The sequence below is a fragment of the Physeter macrocephalus genome, chromosome 11 (assembly GCF_002837175.3).
Source record: "Physeter macrocephalus isolate SW-GA chromosome 11, ASM283717v5, whole genome shotgun sequence".
Classification (NCBI taxonomy): Eukaryota; Metazoa; Chordata; class Mammalia; order Artiodactyla; family Physeteridae; genus Physeter; species Physeter macrocephalus.
Window position 1 is genome coordinate 40,948,731 of NC_041224.1, and position 24,229 is coordinate 40,972,959.

Consider the following 24,229-nt stretch of genomic DNA (forward strand, 5'->3'; position numbering starts at 1 on the left):
ATTCAATATTATCAAGATGTTAGCTCTTTCCAACTTAATTCCAGAAAGTTATTTTGTGGATATTAACAAACTGATTCTAAAGTTTACATAAAGAGGGAAAAGACCCAGAACAGTCAACACAATACTGAAGGAGAAGAACAGTGTCGGAGGACTAACACTGCCCAACTTCAAGGCTTACGAATAAAGCCAAAGTAATCAAGATGGTATGGTATTGGAAAAAGAATAGACATATAGATCAATGGAACTGAATAGAGAGCACAGAAATCAACTGACATGAATACAATCAAATGATCTTTGACAAAGGAGCAAAGGCAATACAATGGAAAAAAAAAGATAGCCTCTTCAATGAATGGTGCTAGAACAACTGCACATCCACATGCAAAAAAATGAATCTAGACACAGACTTACATCTTTCACAAAAACTAACTCAAAATGGATCATAGGCCTAAATGTAAAACACAAAACTATAAAACTCCTAGAAGGTAACCTAGAAGAAAACCTAGGTGACCTTGGCTATGGTGATGACTTTTTAGATATAACACCAAAAGCATGGAAGAAATCACTGGAAGAAATTACTGATAAGCTGGACTTCATTAAAATCAAAAGCCTCAGGACTTCCCTGGTGGTCCAGTGGTTAAGATTTCGCCTTCCAATGCAGGAGGTGCGGGTTCAAGCCCCACGGGTTTGGGGAGGTAAGACCTCATACGCCTCGCAGCCAAAAAACCCAAACATGAAACAGAAGTAATATTGTAACAAATTCAATAAAGACTTTAAAAATGGTCCACATCAAAAAAAAATCTTAAAAAACTAAATGAAAATAAAATAAAATCAAAAGCCTCTGGTCTGTAAAAGACACTGTCAAGAGAACAAGAAGACGAGTCACACTGGGAGAAAATATTTGCAAAAGACACATCTGATAAAGGACGGTTATCCAAAATATATAAATAACTCTAAACAATAAGAAAATAAGCAACCCAATTAAAAAATGGGCAAAAGACCTGAACAGACACCACATCAAAGAAGATATATAGGTGATAAATAAGCATGTGAAAAGATGCTCAACATTACATGTCATTAGGGAATTGCAAATTAAAACAACAATATGATACCCCTACACACGTATTACAATGACCAAAATCTGAAACAATGACACCACCAAATGCTGGAGGTGATGTGGAATGACAGTAACTCTTACTCATTGCTGGTAGGAGTGCAAAATGCAGTCACTTTGGAAGACAGTTTGAGACTCTCTTACAAAAATAAACATACTCTTACCATGATACAGCAATCACACTCCTTGGTATTTACCCAAATGTATCAAAAAGTTGTGTCCATACAAAAACCTGCATATGATGTTTATAGCAGCTTTATTCACAATTGCCGAAACTTGGAAGCAACCAAGATGTCTTTCAGTAGGTGAATGAATGAATAAAATGCGGCACATCCTGACAATGGAATATTATTCAGCACTAAAAAGAAATGAGCTATCAAGTGATAAAAAGACATAGAGAAAATTTAGATGCATATTACTAAGTGAAAGAAGCCAATCTGAAAAGCCTACACGGTATGATTCCAACTATATGACATTCTGGAAAAGATAAAACTATGGAGGAAGTTAAAAGATCAGTGGTTACCAGGGGTTAAGAGTAGAAGGGATGAGTAGGCAGAGCACAGAGGACTTTTAGGGGAGTGAAAATACTCTGTATGATACCACAATGACAGATACATGTCATTATACTTTTGTGCAAACCCATGGAATATCCACCTCCAAGAGTGGACCCTAATGGAAACTATGGACTTTGGGTGACTATGATGCGTCAATGTAGGTTCATCAATTGTAATAAAGGTACCACTCTGGTGGGGGAGTGTTGAAAATGGTGGAGGCTCTGCATGTGTGCGGGCAGGGGGTATATGGGAAACATCAGTACCTTCCACTCAATTTTGCTCTGAACCTAAAAAATTTTAAGTCCTCTTTTAAAAAGGTGGGGAACGGGAGAGAAGAGTTCAGGAAGAGCCTGGAAAGGTAAGCAAGGATCCTGGATGTCATCATCAATGCAACGACAAGCCATTTAGGGATTTTGGTGGGAGGAGTGAAAAACTCTGATTTAGGCTTTAAGACAATCACTTTGGCTCCTGTGTGGAGAATGAATCAAATGGGGACAGTGTTGGAAGCTGGGAGATCAGGACAGGAGGCTATTGTAGTTTAGGTCAGAGCTAATGCGGGGCTTAGACTAGGAAGGAAATCAGTGGAGATAGAACTGGTGGATTCAAAAGAGGCTTTGGAGGTAGAACTGACAGGACTTGACAATGGATTAGACGTGTGGATTGAAAGAGAAGAATCAAGAATGACTCCAGGGTTTTGCGGTGAGCAACTGGAAGCCGTTTTCTAGATGAAAAGATGTAGGAAGGAGAAACTAGTCTGAGGAACAAGACCGCGGTTCGTCTAAGCATATGAAGTCAGAGATGCCTGGCAGTGTCTGACACTTAGAAGATGGTTAGGTTCATTTGCTACTGTTACCACCATTTTTGTTATCAACATAATAGGGTAGATGGAATACTAGGCATTCATTATGTTTACAATTTTTTTTCCAGTGATCAAAGGAATGGGGTGGAATCCTATCCTTTCCCTACTATCCCCATACTGTCTCAGCAACCTGTCATAGTCCCCTGAATCTGCAGACCCATGACAAGCCGTGGGGGATTATACCTCAGACACACTCACTGCAGCTCTCCAAAGTCCACTCTGAAAAGTCTGCTGGAACACATTCATGCTAATTAATTAATATATAAGTCATTGCTCCCAAAGACCCAAAACAATGAATTAGTTTTAGTAAGAAAGGTCAGAGAACCTATCAATATTAGCCTTCCAAAGCAGTGATTCTCAAAGTGGGGTCCCTGGGCCAGGAACAGCAGCACCTCCTGGGAACTTGTTAGAAATGCACATTTTCAGGTCCTACCCCAGACGGACTGGATCAGACACTCGGGCATTGGGGCCCAGAACACTGTGTTTTAACAAGTCCTTCATGTGATTCTGATGCACTTTCAAGTTGGAGAACCACTGATCTAGAAAAACCACAAGTCATATACTGCAATCTTTTGATTCTACAGGGGCAAAAGTTACACTATTTTAAATAAGTAAAACATAAGCAACAGGTGAGTAATACTCCCTAAAAAATCTTTACATTAAAATGATCAAAGACAATATTTCATCTGCGTGAACAAAAGTGCAGAAGAAAAAGATTATTGAGAGTGGTCGTGGCACATCCTTGAACCAGGGGTACAGGGAGTAGGTGTGGCTTACCTGACAGATGCCACTGATACACATGTCCAAGGAGTCAGCATTGCAACGAGTTCCATCTAAGACCTTGGGTGCCAGCTCCACTACCAAGTTCTGTCCCTGTGCGTGACACTTGAGTGCGCAGGGGGCAGCATGATCGTTGTACTCTGGAAGCCACTCATAATAACGCCCCTGATACTGAACATCATTGTAGGCTGAACACTGCTGGGCTCTGAAGTCCTCCGCATCTGGAGGGCAGTCCTGGGGGCAGAGAAAAAGGTCCACATGCACATCACCCAGTGAGATGGGCCAACAGAAGGCTGAACAAGTGTACTTGAGTCCCATGAGAGCAGACCCCAATTGCTTCTCTCCCAGAAGTCACTTCATTCCTTCCCTTTTTTTTTTTTTCCCTTCAAAACAGAATCTGTAGTGTGGAATTCTACTGGTACCTCTGTGATAAAGGAGGGGATCACCTCATTTATTCTGATTATTTTTCCACCCAGGTTGTTTTCTCCAGTTAATTAAAGCTTACCATACTTAAATGCCAAATTTTGCTCTATTTTAACCATACTGAATATAAATTTTCAAATGCGTTACACAACCTCCTTCTTTTTGAGACAAGGGAAAATGGAATGTTTTTGATGTTTCCAGGTGACCTAAGGTCTTCATAGGAAATATTAATTATCTTCCAGGCCTTTAGGATCCATTTCAATATAAAGGATTGTTATTAACTGGTCCCAAACTGCTGTGCTCTGTGGGGACTTGTGTTTGTTTCATTGCTTTTGTCATTGTTATTTAGTTCATCACCTTTCCTCTCTTGTTTTCAAACCCCCAGCCATCGCTCTTTACTGGTACCCAGTACCTGTCTTCAACAGGCTCTAGAATGGAAAGGGATAATGTAGCTTTTTCAAATTCTGTCTACAACAAAAGCAAATAAATCCCAAGTTAATACCCCAAGGAGCTCTCATAATAATAGGACAAAGTGTTTGTACAAGTCTTGATGACTCAAGGGTCTTTTTATTTAATTACTAATCAATCTCATCAGATATTGCCAAAGCAAGATGCTGGATGATAAAAATGTTACTTTACTCTTCAAAACTGAGCACACTGTGATGTCCTAGAGGGGTGGCATGGGGGGTGGGGTGGGAGGGAGGCTTAGGAGGGAAGGGACATATGTATACATATAGCTGAGTCACTTTGTCGTACAGCAGAAACTAACACAACATTTTAAAGCAAATATACTCCAATAAAAAACAACAACAACATGAGGAGGGAGTCCTTATAAGTTAGGCACAGAGAATAAAAATTGAGAAGCAACTCCAAAAAGCTGTAATGGCCATTCAGCAGTACCTAATAATGACTTCAAAGCTAGTTAAATCCAAACTAGAAAGTGATGAACAAGAAATAATGCCTACTCAATAGGGGGCTGCAAATACACAGGGGTAAAGTACTTTTGAAACTTTAGATAAGGGAGCTTATTATTTTTACAATTTTCCCCAGAAGGACAAATCACCCCCAAAGTACAATAATGTTAGCTTAAAATTATTAGAAGACACTTGTTTTAGATTATATTATACTAATAATTGTTTTTCATTTATTTTTCCAAATAAGCCAATTAATTCTAAAAGCTCAGCAACAAACAAAGCAAAACAATAAGACAATTCAGCGTAAAGGTTATTTAAAATAGTCAGGGTTTCCCTGGTGGCGCAGTGGTTAATAATTCACCTGACATTGCAGGAGACACGGGTTCGAGTCCTCGTCCAGGAAGATCCCACATGCCGCGGAGCAACTAAGCCCGTGCGCCACAACTACTAAGCCTGTGCTCTAGAGCCCGCAAGCCACAACTACTGAAGCCCGCGAGCCTAGAGCCTGTGCTCCGCAACAAGAGAAGCCACGACAATGAGAAGACCGTGAACCACAATGAAGAGTAGCCCCCGCTCGCTGCAACTAGAGAAAGCCCACACGCAGCAATGAAGACCCAACACAGCCAAAAAGAAAAATAAATAAATAAATTTATCTTAAAAATAAGAAAATAAAATATTCAGTATGCAACTCTACACACAGTTCTATTAAAATTTATAGAGCATTTTTTGCTATAAACATATCAAATCTCACATTTACAAAATACAAAGATTCACTCAATATTAAAGACATTGCTTACATTTTAGTATGCAAAAATATAGATATAAATATATATGATATCACCTGATGAATTTCCAGAGACCTAAGCTGAGTGAAAAATGCCAATCCCGCAATCTTACTCACATGATTACATCTATACAATGTTCTTGAAGTGATAAAATTATAGAAATGAAGAAGAGATTAGTGGTTGCCAAGGACTAAGGATGGGATGAAGCCGGAGGAAAGTGGGTGTGGCTATAAAAGGAAATGAGAGATCCTTGTGGTGATGGAGTTATTCTTTATCTTGCCTGTGTCAATATCAATATCCTGGTCCTGATACTGTACTATAGTTTTGAAAAATCTTACCATTGTGGGAAACTGGGTAAAGGCAACATGGGATGTCTATGTATTATTTCTTACAATTGTATGTATATCTACAATTATCTCAAATAAAATGTTCAATTAAAAAAAACAAAAACAAAACAAAACAAAAAAAAGTTGAGCACAAACTTCCCAATTAATGGGAATGAATTCATTGTATACAAACTTCCCAATTAAAGAAAATAGGTACAGAAAGGCAATATATTATTTTTTTCTCATTGCGAAAGAAATAAATGTTCATTGTAAAAACTTTGATAATAGTTTCTATTCAAAAACAGAACAGATAACCAAGATTCTTATACATAAATCTTTGCACAAATTTTTGATTATTTCCCAAGGACAAATTTCTAGAAATGAAATTTCTGAGAAAAAGAGTGTGTTTCATGAGCTTTTCAAAATATTACCACATTGCCCTCCAGGAAGGTCTTATTATTATCATCAGGCTATATAAGTTCCCTTTTCTCAGTACCTCCTCTCAGTTGGATATTATAATTTTCTAAAATTTTTTCCAGTCATAAGTGTTACACAGAATTTCAACAATTTAATTTGCATTTCCTTATTATTTAGGTTTAATATCTTTTCATGTATATTTGCTTTTTGTATTAATTCTTCAAAAATTTCTTGTTTTCTGTCCTTCATTTATCTTTTGGAATGTGTTTTTATTATTTTTAACAGATAAAGCTATTAAATTTCATAGTGAAGTTATCGACTCTTTGTCATTTGTATTAGAAATATTTTCCCCATTTAATCTTGTTTTTGGTGCTTTGTGAAGTCAAAAAGTTTTGAATTTTTATGTAGTCAGCTCTATTCATATTGCTGTTTAAGGTTTCTTTCTTTACTAATGAGATATGCTTTTCCCTCCCTGCCCTAAAAAAAGGTAAATACTTAAATGTATTTTTCTAGTTCCTTTATAGTTTAGCAATTATGTTTAACTCTTTATTACATTTGGAATGTATGTTGATCTATGGAGTGAGGTAGAAATCTAACTTTATTTTTCTGCAAATAGTTATTAACAAATTATCAGCCAGAATTTTAAAGTATAATTTCTTCTATTTATCCCCTTTTTACTACTTAATTTTTGTATTTTCCTGTGTTTATGCTTTGCGCCTTGATAAAGTGCCTAAAATCCTTTTTGGAAGTGGGTAGGGAATAAGTAAAATATAATTAGTAGACTTTGCCCTGTAATTAGTTGTATTACTTTGCTGTGAATCATTCCAAAATCTTCTATTACATCCACATTTTTCTTTGTTTTCACCAAATTAACCCTTAACCTAGGTCACACCTATGGAAGAAAGTATCAAACTGCAGAAGATTAAAACTGGATGTCATTTCTGTCTTGGAATGAGGACGTCTTCCATCTAGCCATAGAGAAGATCATGAGTGACAAAATTGTATCACCTCCTCTTTCCTCAATCAGGGTCAGTTTCTTCTGTATTTGACTCTTTGAAACCCAGAGAGCAGTGTAAAAACAACTTCCCTTGCATTAGGCTCACTTAGCATCTTAAGCACACTTGAGGAAATACAAGTGCTAGCTGTCTGACTCTTGAATGTCTTAAACTCCTCAAACCAAAGAAGTTTCACAAAATCAACTATGGTTAATTTAACAGAAGCCAGCCTAAACTGAGCCCTTGCTGAAAGGGTGGCCAGGTTTGTATGTGTGACCTAGCCTCCTTGGCCACAGCTGATTATCAGAGGCAAACATCTGGTCCACGCCAGGTCAATATTTCCCAGGAATTCAGAATTGCAACAAAAGAGCTGGAGCTGAAAACTCACATCAATCTGGGCTGGGCTAGCCATTTCTTTCATGTGATGCACGTTGAAGCAAAGTGAGCCAGTTCCCACAGCAAGAGCAAAGAATTAGACATGAAAGGTCAGATAATAAAAGATGGGTTTCAGCTGAAGCAGTAAGTAACCTGGGCTTCACTTTCTGATTCCCGGGTCCAGGCCCTCAAGATGTGCTTATTCCTAAATTCCGCTAAATACCCACTCACCCATCCAGTGAATCCCATTTTTCTTGAGCTAATTTGAGTGGGTTTCTGTTCCTTACAAATGATGATCCCTGATTAAGACCGCCATATATCTAGCCCATGCTTTCTAGTTTACCAGGAAATATTACTGACATTCTCTCTTCACTACCACCCTATGAGCGAGGTATGTCAGGATTATCATTACCCTCGTTTGTATAAATGGAGAAAACTGTGATACAAAAAGTCTTTAGTCGCTAGCCCAAAGACATACAACTAGAATATGACAGAGCCAAGACTGATTCCCAAAGAAACAAGTATACCATTATATGATACTGCTTTCTAGTAATGTTGGGGGACATTGACTACTTACATTAAATGCTTTCATTTACATGGCATTCTTCCACTGTCAACACTATGTCTGTCTAGTCTGGTTCAGATGGGGTGCATGCCCTGGCTCAAGACAATCTAGGGATTCTTGTGTCTAAAGTTTAGTTGACATTTAGGAAGCTTGGATGCCAAACATCCATCTGCTTTCCTTTCCCTGAGAAGCATTTCTTCATATGAGTTAAGTTCACGACAACACTTATTTATTAAATATACTTTATGGGTTTTGCCTAGGTGACATGCTGTAAGGAACACAAAAGAAGAATATAATCCATCAGTTACCTAGTGAGCTTGTTATCTTATTGGAGATGTAGCATCTATGTGCATGGAATACATTGAAACAGTGGGTTATTTATTACTGGTATTTGTAGACTTACAGTAGGACTTTACAATGAAGGAAATAAAATTGTTATCCAAGAGTTAAACTTAAAAGTGAATAAATGGAGCGAATAAGGAAAGAGTAAATCGAATAAGGAAACAAGAGATCCTAGATCAGGAAGACCTGACTCAGCCAGGAGTGGGTAGCCAGCCTGGGAGGCATAGAAAAGAAGGAGGAGGAGAGGGATTAGGAGGAAGAAGAGGAGGAGAAGGGGAAGAGATAGGGGAGGGGAAAAGGGAGTAAAGCACAGCAGATAACAACCAGCACCCATTCGAGGACCATTCTGAAGACAGGGGTCTCCTTCCCTCCCTAAAGCCATGAGAATACATAAACCTGTATGGACAACTTAGGGAGAGAAGCCAAGACAGGAGGATTATCTAAGAAACTGAGTATTTTTATGTAAGAGAGACAGACCGTTACCTAAGAGATGATTTATATAATAGGAGTGGACCAAGCTTTAATTTGGGTTAGATATTTTATTTTCTTCCTAGATAAGCAGTGAGTAGGGACTCAGGAGAAACACGATTTCTGTATAAGCAAATCTGAACATTTTATCTTCATATCCATGTTATAGTATGAGTTAAATTTCATGATCCTCTTATGTAACAAATGCCAAATTTTCTAGCATAAAAATAAATTATTGTAGGTGGCTACTATCAGCTAGAATAAGCAAATGATGCATCATGAATAAGTAACATTTCAGAAGGGATCTGAAGGATGATGTGATGGGAATAGGACAAGATATGAGAAATGATATAAGCAAAAAAGAAACAGCAAAAATAAATTCAGTATCTATGAGGCACAGCCTTGTCCAGCCAGGGTGAACCTTGTGAGTTGAATAAGATATAAATCTTACCATCTTTTGGAGGTCCTGAAATGCAAGTAAGGGGAATTAAAAGCAATAGGGATCCACAGAGGAGAGCAACATTAAAAAGGGACAGAATAGGTAGCATTTTAGGAGGTCCAGTATGGTAGCAGGATGGACTGGAGTTCTGCAGATAGATATAAGAAGAAGTGGCCCTAGCCCAGGGTTGAAGAAATGGCAGTGGAAAAAAAAAGAAAAAAAAACCTCTAAGAGAAAACTGTCAGAAATTAGCCATTCATGGGATCCAGAGCATAAAAGATCTTTCAAGGGTCACATCAAATGTCACCTCTTCTGGAAAGCTGTCAGGGAGCCCAGGGACCCCACTGTGCAGAATTAACCATGCCTCCCTCTGTGCCCATATAAAAAAATGTGTTCATGCTACAAAAACACTCTTACCAAATTATGATACACTTATTTTAAAAAATATGTTCCCTTTGCTTTCTTCCAGCTTTACCTTTAATTTCATATACCCTGGTATAAAAACATACAAGTAGTGAGTGGATTCAGGCATTAGGCCTCCTTGCTGACATGCATGACTGCCCTTGGAACTTCTCCACTTGCTCTATATACCCCTGATAAGGATAATTCTTTCCTGAGGCCTCTGGGGCCCAGCCCTGGCTGGAAGAGCCCATGCTGAGTGCTGATCGGAGGGTCATGTCTGAAGATGGCGGTTACCTGGAGCCCCAGTACTGCACATAGGTATGTTCTGCTCCCCTAATCTCCCTGGCCCTTCAGCCCAAAGCCCCATCTCCCCTGACAGAATGAATGCAGGGAGAGCCGCTGAACCGATGCCTGATTTCTCAGGGAGGGAAATGTGGTCCTCGTTTCCTGGTCATGCCTCCCACTCTGCCACGTGAAGCATGGGTTCCTGCATACCACGAGTGGAATTTCTTTGTCTATGAGCTCTGAATGCACGTCCCTAACACATCCAGACTCCATAACAAAAGAACTTTCAATCGTTCCTTGAATGCCTGGAACCTGCTTTTTTCCCAGGTTCCCTGTCTTCCGCTTTTTTTTCCCTGTCTTCTGCTGACGTGGGCAGAGGTCAGAAATGTAGCTGTCAGGGTCGTTAAGCCAGATCCTCCCCTGTGTTGGGGGATCCCTCCTGGGCTGCTGGAACGGAAGGCCCAGGGGCATGGAGGACATCATCTCAGTTGCCTCTGCCTTCAGCTCCCTCCCTGCCCTTCTCTGACCTTTGTCCCTGGCCAGCTGTGAATATTCAGAAGGCCCTTCCTACTGTTCCTGGGGTTGAAGTTTCTATAACGGTATGGGAAAGTGTAATGTTCCTCCAATTACCTCTGCAATTCATGTGCTCCTGGGCTGTTAGAAGTGACCTTGCTGCTGTCTGGGCGTCATGTCATTATCTGACAAAGCTCGAGACCTCTTCACACTTCTTTCCAAGAAGCATGATGGTGTAGCAGAGTGATCAAGAGAACACACTTCCAAGAAGCCTGGAACCTGACTGCCTGGGATTAAATTCAGCTCTGTGACCCTGTGCAGGTTACCTAAATCTCCTTCTCTGTAAAAGTGGAGATAAAAATAACACCTATTTTATAGAGATTATGAGGATTAAATTTATTTATTCATGAAAAGGCACTCAGAACAATGCCTAGCATTTAAGAAGTACTTAATAACTCTAAGCTATTATTGTTGCTATTAATATTATTACTGATCTTGGTTAGGGGTTAGAAAGCTGATACACATGTGACAAACTCCATGGTCCGGAGGGAGGCTGAGAGCCTGAGCCTTCAAATAATCACATGGAGGAACAGAAGAATTAGCAACCTCAGGAATAGGATTGAATGTCAGGTCTCTGGGGCTCACCAGCGGTGACTCCTGCTTCTCCATAAAGCACACTTCACCTCCCTATGTGGCCATTGATGGTGACATCCCTTGGATGGGAATGGGGGATCTTGCACTCCCGTCAGATGGGATGCTCAGGTCCCCAGAAGTATAGGTGTGAGCATCTTTGAATCACAAAGCAAGTTTCCCTCAAAAGAGTGCCTGACCTGGGAATCACTAAAGGCAGCTTCCTTGAAAAGAGTGGGTGATGAGCCCCATCCCCAGGGAAAGGGGAGCCACTGACTAGTGAACGAGCATGGCCCATCTTCAGTGAGGCCACTGGAAGGCAGGGAGAAGCAACGGCAGGCCTCACAACTCAGTTCTCTCTCCACCTGAGATAGGCTGCAGAATAGCTCCCACTCCTGCTCTCTGGACTCCTTGGGGTGATAAGAGAGATGAAGATTTCAAGAGGGTTATTCTAAATCCCTAACTAATAAAGCAGGAAGCATCTCCAGTAATTATATGTAAAAAAAGAAAAAACAAGATGTGACCATATTCATACACTGAGTTCACTGTGGTTACATCCACTTACGGCGCTTGACCCCCTTGAAACATTTCTACGTTATATTCCATGGCATATACCCATATAATCACTCCTATAAAGGAACAGACTTCTTACAGATCATGGACACTGCAGCTGGGACTGCCTTTATCCACATCTGGTCTACAGTAGGGCTTGAGTATCACGGCTGCAGACACTTGGCACATGGAGATGGAGGGGTGTCCTGAACACTACAGATGTGAAAGACCTGCCACAGGGCTCCCTTATTTCCCTGTAAGGAATTTTGTCAGAAACTCTGCACTTGCAATGGCAAGCACAGAAATTAATGTCATTTTCTTATGAAATCTCTCTACGACTCTCTTAGGACTCCAACTCTGAGAAATAGAAAAGGGTGAAATTTACACTGCTGTCCTCCCCCACTAGCTCCCACCTCCTAAGCATCTATTTCTCACCAGCCTGGAGGTTGTAAAGGTTTCTGCAGACTCCTGTGAGGGACCATCAATTAGAGACCACGTGTACTCCCAAGACCCTCAGAGGCACCAGATCTTCACTCAAGCGCACCAAAGTTCTAACCATTGCAACTAATATGCACCAATTTTAGTAGATTACATTTTATCTCTACATTGCATGGCACAACACTCCTAGACCTTTATAACACTTGTGTTGAAAAGAGCTGCCTTTTTGGAACTAGTTAGAGCAGAGTCTCTCTCTCTCTCTCTCTCTCTCTCTCTCTCTCTCTCTCTCTCTCACACACACACACACACACACACACACACACACACACACAAAGAGAGAGAGAGAGAAACCCTAGAACGAAATCTCAGAATGGAACTAGCTAGAGCAGTCTCTCTCTCCCCCGCCCCCACACAAAGAGAGAGAGAGAGAGAGAAACCCTAGAATGAAATCTCAGAATGTAATATCTTGAGCTGGACATCTAAAATGAATTCCCCTGGGGCTTCCCTGGTGGCGCAGTGGTTGAGAGTCCGCCTGCCGATGCAGGGGACACGGGTTCGTGCCCCAGTCCGGGAAGATCCCACGTGCCGCGGAGCGGCTGGGCGCGTGAGCCATGGCCGCTGTGCCTGCGGTCCGGAGCCTATGCTCTGCCATGGGAGAGGCCACAACAGTGAGAGGCCCGCATACCGCAAAAAAAAAAAAAAAAAGATAAAATGAATTCCCCTAGATAGCTTCACAGAGTATTCCTTGATAGCATACTGTTGTGAAATTTATTCTGGAATGACTGCAAGGAATTTGCCAGACCAATTTGTCTGAGAAGCTGAGCTGTCCCATTGTGTTAATCAGAATAATGCACCCTCCCCAAAGATGGTCACAACCTAATCCCTAGGACCTGAGACTAGGTTACCTTACATGGCAAAAGGGGCTTTGCCCAAAGCATCCTTTGACTAAGGTTAAGGACCCTGAGAGGGGGAGATTATCCTGGATTATCCAGGTGGGCGAACGTTGCTCAGCTGTGATCACAGGCAGATGTGACTACATAAAAATGGACAGAGAGATGCAATGTTGCTGGCTTTGAAGTTGGAAAAAGGGGCCACAAGCCAAGGAATGTGGGCAGCCTCTAGAAACTGGAAAAGACAAAGAAATGGATTCTTCCCTAGAGACTCCAGAAGGAATGCAGCCCTGCCAACACCTTAATTTTAGCCCAGTGAGACCCATATCAGAATTCTGACCTCCAAAACTGTAAGATAATAAAAAATTTGTATTGCTGTAAGCCAAGTTTGTGGTAACGTGTTGCAGCAGCAATTAAAAAATAAAATGTACCCAGGCAAAAGGTAGTAGATGGAAATGTCTTGTGTGTAAAACCCTGAGGCTAATAATACATCCACGTGCTGGTGTAAGAATGAATGCTAGGGGACTTCCCTGGTGGTCCAGTGGTTAAGACTCCATGCTTCCAATGCTGGGGGCACGGATTCAATCCCTGGTCGGTGAACTAAGATCCCACATGCTGTGCGGTGAGGTCAAAAATAAATAAACAAAATTAATTAATTTAATTTAAAAAAAAAAAAAAAAGAACGAATGCTAGACTCTGCTTGTACCTAAATGCCAGCCTGTGTCTGTGCTCGGTCAACCTCTCTCCCTCCTTCATCCGCACCTGGATTCCAGCTCATTTAATTGTGCAACCACACGCATGTGTATCTCTCGATTCCTCAAGTCCATCCTGTCACAGGACATGTGAAACCTATTTGCTTTGTCTCCCCAAATCCCTCCTAGGACATAGTGGACACAAATCTGGCTACCTCAGGGCTGGGTGATATTGGATTTTGAGTGCCCTACAAATAAGCACGATTTTTCCCACCAAAGTTTGAGAGAGAAACATTTCTGCTTTGCCACTGATTAAAATAGACTGAATACGTGGCTTGAGCTCCACAGACAAAAGGTCCTGCTAACACTGCCTATTCTCCACTCCCCAAGTCTAGAGCTTGAGGCTGTCCAACGAGAAGTTTGGGTCCATAGAACAGAAATGCTTACCCAGGACTGCTGTCTCACACTGGCCCGGGACAGAGAAGGAACAGAGATGGGCAGTCCCTCCAGTAAGTGAAACATTTAAAATAAATGATATAGCTAATTGAGAAAAATTGACTTTTTTATAAAAAACCTAAATCTCACTTAGATCTTCAGAATTTCCTTTGAATTCCTGTCATTTTGATTCGGGTATATATCACAAACAACCGAAATGTTTTACGTGGAAAATAGGACTGGTGCCTTCTGACATTTTATTTTGCATTGCACATTTGTATACTTGACTTTTCGTTTTTGTTTGTGTTGATCACTGTAGAATGAGAGCAAGGTTTACAAACCCTTCCTCAGGTGTGGTTTTCTTGAGTCACCTACAGTATTCCTTAACACATTTTGCAGGGAGCGGGACAGGTGTTTTGAAGCAGGAGAAACAGCACTAGACAAGTTCAAGTCTGTATGCTTCCTATGCGGCCTTTGGAAAATAATTTCACCTCCCTCGGCCCCAGTTCCCTCATTTGAAATAAAGAAATAACCACACCTCGTATGCCAACATCTTGGAGACAGTTGTGAGGGTCAGGTGAAATCCTACACATAGAGCACTTTGAACTTTGAAGGCATTTACAAGTATTATGTATTGTTTCTATGAATTTGGAAATTATTAAATGCTTACCAAATTAGATCATACATGTGAAGTGGCCTAAAAGGTTAGTATAAATGGCAGGTATGAGATATACAAAACCTGTTGTCAATTAAATGAATATTCAAATTTTCCACAATGAGTACCAAGAGGCCATTAGCTTTACGGTACCTAATAACTTCAAACATGAACATATTTTATGGGCATATATATTTTTATTACATACAGAACTTACATGATTGCTGCATGTCTTGTATCGAATATTCTGCCCTTCACAATTCCTGAGGAAAAAAAAAGAAAATAAGGATTTCATGGAAGTTGCAAGCATGAAAAAAAAAAGACAAGTGAAAACGAGGCACACATAAAACCTTTATTAGTGCCCATTACCTCAAAGATTCAAAGTTTAAATTCTAAGAAACAACTTTCAAGGATCAGGAGGCCAAAAAGTCTCATGGAAATGTCACATTAAATACAGTGAATTCTTTAGTTGAATTAATGTAATAATATTACTTAAGCACAGTTTTTACCCCAGGGTCTATATAACCACTGAAATTAATGTATACTGTGTGTGTGTGTAATGTGTGCACGTATGTTCTCTTTTTCTATGAAAAAGAAGGTAAAACTACAGGCAGAAGTATTTGTGTAGCACGTCCCTGTAAGAGAATTTCTCTTCCTCACTCACTGAGGTCACCAAGTTAGCTGGGCCCTCTATAACCTCCCTCTCTAATCAGTACAATGGTCTCTGTCAGCAATTTACCTGAGGCAATGCTTATATTTTACTTCAGCCACCAGCCTTATTAAACAAATGCTACAAAATAGTGTTGGGGTGGATTTCTTAGGATACCGACCCTCTAGGATCTGAAGTCATACATGCATGTATGTATATGCTTGAGGAATCCTCCAGGGATGACCACACACTATCCTTCCCTCCAACCACTTGCTTTGGGACCCAGCCACTCATCTTCCAGGCAAGCTTTCCTTTTGGATGTTTGGAACTCCATCTGGCAGGTCCTTTCCTCAGTGCAGTGCTTGCTGCTCTGTATTTTACATTAACTCCTTAAAGATAATTCATCTGTGAATGGGATCTTCCCCAGTTTTTCCATGGAGTTATGTTTTTACCCTTCACGTGTCCCTGGTCAATTCAATGGCAAATTTGGAGCAAGAAAAGCTAAACACAGGCTTAACTCGCCATCTTGAATTAAAAGTCAAGCGTTAATTTGTTTTAGAATAGTTAGTCCTAGAAGAAGAGAACTTTTTTTGGGGGGCTGTGCTGGGTCTTCATTGCTGTGTGCGGGCTTTCTCTAGTTGCAGCGAGCGGGGGCTACTCTTCGTTGCGGTGCGTGGGCTTCTCACTGCGTTGGCTTCTCTTGTTGCAGAGCATGGGCTCTAGGCGCGAAGGCTTCAGCAGTTGTGGTGCTCGGGCTCAGTAGTTGTGGCTCGCGGGCTCTAGAGCGCAGGCTCAGTAGTTGTGGCGCACGGGCTTAGCTGCTCCGTGGCATGTGAGATCTTCCTAGACCAGGGCTCGAACCTGTGTCCCCTGCATTGGCAGGCGGATTCTTAACCACTGTGCCACCAGGGAAGTCCCTGGAAGAAGAGAACTTTTAAAAAGTGGATCCAAAGAGATCCTTTTTTGCTGGTGTGATTTAAATATGAGCCTATATGAAATGACTGAACAAGTCTATTTCAGCAGTATATAACTCACTGCACATACTTTCTGACGATTCTATTTTTATCAATTACAAAAAGAGTAAGTGAAAACTACTAATGTGCCAAGAAGTATAAAGGAGGAAAACCAAGCATTAATCCCATCATTGGGACTTCCCTGGTGGTCCAGTGGTTAAGAATCCGTCTTGCAATGCAAAGGACACCAGTTTGATCCCTGGTCGGGGGACCTGAGATCCCACATGCCTCTGGTCAACTAAGCCCAAGCGCCACAACTACTGAGCCTGCTCGCTCTGGAGCCCACACGCCCACAGCAACTAATGAGCCTGCATGCCACAACTAGAGAGAAGGCCACGCACTGCAACAAAGAGCCCATGCGCCACAACAAAAGATGCTGCGTGCCACAACTAAGACCTGACGCAGCCAATAAATAAATAAATAAATATTTTAAAAATCCCATCATCAAGGCCTTTACCCTTAATAATCTGGCATTTCATCTTCCAGTGTTTCTGCCCTGATTTATTTATAGCTGTGAAATCATACAGCCCATTCAACTTCGTATTCATTTTAATCTAATACTATAGCCTTTTCCCATTTTATTAATAATTCTTTGGAAAAAAATTGTTTAATGACTACATAATTGTCCATAATACAGACATTATTTTTTTGTAGTTTTGAATTTGAATTTTTTTAATTGTGGTAAAATACACATAACATAAAATTTACCATCCTAACCATTTTTAAGTATACTCTTCAGAATTTTAAGTATATTCACATTGTTCTACAGACATTACCTTTTGTGGGTATTTGTTCTGCCTCTTCTTTTTCCCTACTTTTAAAATTTACACACATTAAAATTCACTTTTTTGGGGTGCACAATTTCATGCGTTTTCACAAACCCATACAACTGTGTAAGCACTACCACAATCAACATGTGTAACAGCTCCATCACCCCATAAGAGCCCTCAGGTTGCTCCCTTGTAGTCAACTTCTCTCCACCCTCAGCCTCTGGCAACCACTGATCTGTTTTCTGCCCCATTAATTTTGCCTTTTCCAGAATGCCATGTAAATGGAATCATACAGTGTATAGTTTTTTGAGACTGACTCCTTTCACTTAATGTAATACATAAGAAATCCACCCATGTTGTTGCCTGTATCCATAGTCTGCTCCTTTTTAATTGCTGAATAGTATTCCACTGTGTGTATGTACAACAGTTTATTTACCCATTCACCAACTGGATATTTGGGTTGTTTCCAGCTTTTAGCAATTATGAACTAGAATGTTGTAAACATTCACATACAGGTTTTGTGTGAACATAACTTTTCATTTCTCTTGGGCAAATACTAAGAAGCAGGATTGCTGAGTCTGCTTATTTTATATAATAATGCTTGGCTAAACATCTTTATGCTTTCGTTTTTGTTCACATTTAGGAAACATATCTAGAAATGTATAACAAATGCCATTCCTTTTATCTTATGACTTCTTCATGTGTGCGTTTTTAACTCTTGGTTGGCTAAGTATTATTTGATTGGTTGCTTTTTCAAGAAGAGTAAATGTCTCCCATATTATTATTAAACTCTCTGCTCCAATTGCATCATATACCTCAGTCTCTTCATATCTGTTTTCTGGGAGGTGCAGTCCCTAATGGGATTTAGAAAGTATACAGGAGAAAGGCATTTTGGAGTGAAAAGAACAGCACTATGGCTGCCTCCAAAAGCATTACCTAAATGATCCTTAAATTTCTGAACTGGAATACAGACAAAGTGTCGAACTAGTTGCCTTTTTTTAATATAGTTCTCTTGACTTGTAGTTTAGAACATCTTCCTAGATTATCGCAATAGTTTGACCCAGTCTTAGTAGTTTCTAACACTGTATATTTCCATCTTTGTGACTCATCAGAGGTATAGGACTCTGAAATTTATTAAACTCTCAGCCAGGCTACATTAAATTTTAAACATTCCAGAAGCACCAAACTGGGAGTCTGGCAGGAAAAATTTATTAGGGTGGAGAAGTCTCTCTCTTGGTCAAAAGAATATGACTCCATTCTTCTGGGAAACAACAGCTATGCCAGTGGACAAGGTCATTTACTTACATGACTTATTTCATTGTGCTTATTATGTGTGGATAAAAGAAGAAAATAAATTACAGAAAAAGTGAAAGGGTAATTTGAAGTACTCTGCTTTTTTTGGAAAAGCCCCAATTGAGGAAAGCAGCTAATAGATTAGGGAAGTGATAACCAAAATCTTCTTGTATTATGCTGACTTATAACCCTAAAAATCTTTTGATTCCAGTTTCAAGGGGGCAGGTTAAGTTACAAAAAACATGGCTTAAGAGAGTATTTGAATTGATCTAAATACTGGAATACAAAAAGTGTGGAAAACTTACAAAGAATGACATTTTCTTTAAAAGTGTATTAGAACTTCAGAAATAATTTTTCAGATGCATTTTTAGTAATTGTTTAATTTTAGTTATTTAAATGAAAAACAAAACCAATTTTGAAAAACTTAACACTAAGAGAAAAGAACATATTTGCTGATGGCAGCTTGTGTCTCAGGCCTGCCGTGTAGACCATATGGTCGTGGTCTACACCCCACTGCCATCTGCTATGTCCTAACTGTGAGGCACTAACTTGCATCTTGAGTGTTGGGCCTGAAAATCTAAACCTAAAATGTAAGTATATCTCTACTAAAAATGCTACTACAACTGCAGCAAAGTGATATGGAAAAGGGAGCATTTCATTTCATGAATTCTCAAAATATAAAGTACCATTTTGGACTCATTCCTTCTCCAATGACTTCTTATGGTGAACCTACTATGTACTAGGATGTGGATATAAAGATGCAGTAGGATTATCTCTAAATTCCCTTAATAAGTCAGCAGTAAGGTTTTTTTTTAACCCAACCACCTGGTGGACATTTTTCATGTTCTACTTCATTTTGTCCAACCTAACACACACTGAACCCACTGACTGGCCTCCAGTGATGTGGAATGCTTTGGTTACAATTTAGTGTGAAAATGAATGGCCACTTTATGAAACAGGCATAAAATGAAATGCAAGTTATTTTAAAGTTAGGGACACTGGAGTCCTAATTCCCCAAGCAGGAACCTGCCAGCTTATTCTGGAAATAATTCCTTTGGCTCAAAGCAACTGAGCTGCAGAAATATTACTTCCAAGTTTTTAATTCCATTCTAATTATTATTTGCAAGAGCTAATGGTTATCAGAAGTATATGAAAATTCAAGAACATCATTTCATAATTATGTATTTTCTATCCATTACAACATTCGTAACACCCTGAAATTGAAGATTTTTGAAGCCATAAATTTATGAATATATAAAAAACATATGTGGATTCCACATGAGGATACATTAAAAACATTAATAAAATTTCCCTGGAGTTTATAGCACTGTAATTTATTGCATTCATTTGCTGATGTACTGACTCAAATGCCAGTGTCTTAAAAACTAAGAAGCATGTGTTTTGAAGAATAGAAATATATTAATTTTTTAAAATAGCAGTTAACTTAAACCTGTCTTTCCCATGGTTGGCACTTGACTAGAATATCAAATTGCAAATTTCTGCGAGAGAAAGAGACATTCTGGCTGGCATATGGTTTACAGTGCAAAAGAACTGAGTGTGTATTTAAATGTAATCAAATTCTGAAATAACTTTATCCACAAAGAAATAAATGAGCAAAATAGCCACACTCACTCCCTTTCCTAAATCATAAATTTAAAGGGGCACACTGATAAAAAGAGAAGGCATTGAAAGGCCTTCTAAAGCTTTGGGAGAGCTTTTTGTCTGGTTTTTATGTAACCACCTCCACATACCTCTTCCAAGAAAAATCGACCACAAAAGCTCAATATTTATGAAGAATTTAATGAGTCTCTAAAGCTGTTCCAGGATAAGGAGACCTGATAAGCTTTCCAAGGGAAGTAGGTTTCCTTCTTAACAATCACAGAGTACTTCCAAAATTACAGTGAGACGTCTCAATATGGGAGTGGGTATGTAAGGTTTTGGGCTGCCTAAAAGGTGGGGAGCAGGAAAGACAGAATTATTAACAACCCTACTGCCTTTCCTTTCAAGTAATCTAATTTAATTTTTATGCAGAGAAATAACGTTACTGTCCCTGTTTCTTATCAGAATCATGGAAAGAGTGGGTGCACCACAGGCCTGGCCTTATGCCAGGAACCAAGCTGGAGAACAAATATTGCCTCACCATACACTTTTCTTAATTATTTTTTTTCTTATATTTGGTTTAAGATCTTCCCTAGCTTCAGACATGTATTCAAACTAGATGAGATCAGGGAGCAAGCAAAAATTTGGAGATTCCCAGGCCTAAAGGTAAATTTTAAAATATAGGTTAAGATGTGTACATAAATAGACTAAAGAATACTGCGTAAGTCCTAAAAAATGAAAAAGTCAAGGAAGAACTACTTCAGGAATGGTGACTCGAAACACAGTAGCAATATTTAGGATAGAGCTGTTTTGGGGTTCCTACAATTATTTTATTATGAAATGTTCTGTTTTGGGGTTCCTACAGTTATTTTATTATGAAATGTTCCAAGTCCAAAAAAAGGTCAGGAGAATGATGCAAACTCACGTATACACCAGTAACCGTCATCATTTCTTGAAAGTTTTCTTCAGATTGATTTTTAAGACATGTGTCATTACAAATATGGTGGAAGCCCCCTGCCAAACCTCCTCAATCTTATTCCACTGCCTCCCTCCCTTTGGTTAGAGGTAACTAAGTAAATGGTATCATAATTTACATAACCTTTCACAGCTTGATTTTTTTTTTGTCCCAACACTATGTTTTTGAAATAATCCATGTTGACAGATGCATCTCTAATTCATTCATTTTTATGGCTCTATAGAGTAATCCAATTAATAAATATAGCTCAATTTATTAATTCTTTCTATTTTTTATTGATCAATTTTCCTATAAGTCTATGAAGATTTAGGTTGGTTCTGCAATGAGCAATCTTATACAATCACCTAGGGTACATTTGCACACGTTTCTCTGGGATATATACCCTAGTGGGACTGTTCTGTTGTGGGCATTTACAGCTTCACCAGTACCAGATAATGACAAACTGCCCTTTAAAGTGGGAATACCAATTTTCACCCCCATTAGTAGTGCAGAAAAGTTCTTGTTCTTACACATCTAGGGCAATATTTGGCATTTTTAAACTTTAAAAAGTTTCCCAGTCTGAAGAATATGAAATATCTCACTTTGTATTTTTTGCATTTTTTTTGTTAATGAGGTAAATATTTTCATTTGTTTTTGACTATGTAGGTTCCCCTTCTGTGAATTTCCTGTTCATATCCTTTTCCCATTCTTCTACTAGTTTGCTTTGCTTTTGTTTTATTGTATTTAAATATCTCAGACACTAATCCCTTATTGGTTATATTCATTATCAAGATTTTCTCCCATTCTATGCTCTTCTTTTGGTTTATAGTACATATTTTTACAATACAAAGCCTGCTTAAACTTAGAAATATTTTCCTTCCCAACTTATGCTCTTTTTGCCTTAGTTAAGGAATAATTCACTACCCAGAGATCATACAGATATTCTCCTATATATTCTTCTTCTAAATGTTTTCAAGATTTGCTTTTCATAAGTAGATTTTAATCCACCTGGAATTTATTCTTTAATAGATTGACATTTTCTAATATTTTTCCTTTGGATATTAATAATCATATTTGAACCTCATGTATTGAATATTCATCTTTTCTCCACCATTTTTTAAATTGTGGTATAATTGGCATATAACATTAGATTAGTTTCAGGTGTAATTACACAACTTTTTCATGACATCTTGAAATCCTACATATGCATGTTTCTGTTTCTGGGCTCTTGATTTTGCTACATTGGCCTATTTGTGCCCATCATACTACTATAGTTAAATTTTTTTTTAATGTTAGTGTTTGGGCAAGTCTTTTGTTCTCCTTCAAAATTGTTTTTATTATCTTTGCACTTCCATATGACTCTTGAAATTACATTTAATTTAAATATAATTTAGGAGAAACTGGCATGTTTATGATATTAAGGCTTCCTAATATGAACATATTATATATATCCATCTATTTAGGGGAGCTTTTAAATATTTCATAAAGGCCTTGTATATCTTTTATTGAATTTATTACAAGGTACCTTATATTTTTTAAGTAGCAAAAACGGTGTCCTTTTGAAATTTGCTTTCTTATTAGTTTTTCCTACCGTGTAAGTATATAGTTGTTATTTGTGCACTAACCTTGTTTCCAATAATCTTAATGAATTCTTTCATTAGTCCTATTATTTTATGTGTAGATACTCTTGGATATTCTGTCTAGAAAATCAGGTAGTCTATGAATAATGCGAGTTTTGCTTCTTCCTTTCTAATTGTTATACTTTGTATTTCTTTTTCTTGCCTTATTATACTGACTAGGACCTCATGTACAATAATGAATATAAACAATGACAGTAGCCATTCTTATCTCATATCTAATGCTAAAGAAAAGGCAGTAACATTCTATAGACTAAGAGAGTACATCTCTATTCCTAGTGTGAGAAGATTTTTCATTTCAATGATGAATGTGTTCATTTTATCAAATGCCACTTTTGCGTTGATTTAGATAACTGTATGACTTTTCTCTCTTAAATATTCCATGCTGTGCCTGCTGGTGCTTATTCACTGCAAATATTTCCATGTGTATTATCTATTTTAGACTGCAAGCTTATCATAAGTAGGGCTCTATTGATAGGGATAGGAATCCTATACAGCCTGGCTTGGTGACCCGTCTCTCCATATCTTTTACTACTGCAGTAACCTCAGGGCTGTCAAGGGTAACAAGACTACTTTTCATATTAATTTCTCACCTCAAGGCTTCCACAATCAAATGGGATATAAACATCCAACTCAATATATATAACATATGTAGATCAATATGCATGCACCTCAAATTCTTGGGAGGGGAGGTCTATTGTTCCAAAGTGGAAAATTTTTTTCATTTAATGTTGAGACCAAGATATTTAAATTCCCTATGTTGGTGTATGGCTTTTATTTTTTTCCAGTCCATCTGTTTAGTAAGTATATAGACCTCAACAGTCCTGTCTTTAAATTAGGGCTGGAGTTCCTATACTGTGCCTCATATACACACAAGACTTGATCTCCTGTGACTGTGAAGGAATTAAAACTCAAAAGCCTGAGTTCTAGAGACTAGTAAATCCCATCTCCATCCCCAGGGCAGGCACAAAATCAGTTATGCACTTACTGGTCTGGCCCTCAGTTTTCCTCTTTGTTTTTTGGCTCTGTAGATTTCATTTAATTTCTTGTATGTTCAACTTTACTGTTTTTTTATTAAGATAATTTTTTTAGAACAGTTTTAAGTTCACAGCAAAATTGAAGGGAAAGCACCGATATTTCCCATATATCACCTGCCCTCACACATGCATAGCTTCCCCCATTATCAACATTCCCCATCAGAGTGGTGCCTTTGCTACAACTGATGAACCTACATTGACGCATCCTAATCACCCCAAGTTCATAGTTTACATTGGGTCCATGGTTGGAGTTGGATATTCCACGGGTTTGAACAAATGTATGACACGTGTCCATCATTATGGTATCATACAGAGTATTTTCACTGCCCTAAATATCCTCTGTATTCCATCTACTCATCACCCCCACCCCCGACCCTTAACCCCTGGCAACCACTGATTTTTTTACTGTCTTCATAGTTTTGCCTTTTCAA

The 24,229-nt window shown here is 38.9% G+C and overlaps 1 protein-coding gene across 1 annotated transcript in view; it reads right to left on the bottom strand.

Moving 5' to 3' along the window:
• Positions 1 to 24,229, bottom strand: part of ADAMTSL3 (ADAMTS like 3) — a 347,006-nt gene that overhangs the window by 195,049 nt on the left and 127,728 nt on the right. Inside the window, 2 exon segments of the mRNA XM_007113354.4 lie at positions 3,302 to 3,538; positions 15,063 to 15,108. Of these exon segments, the coding sequence (XP_007113416.3) occupies positions 3,302 to 3,538; positions 15,063 to 15,108 (283 nt within the window).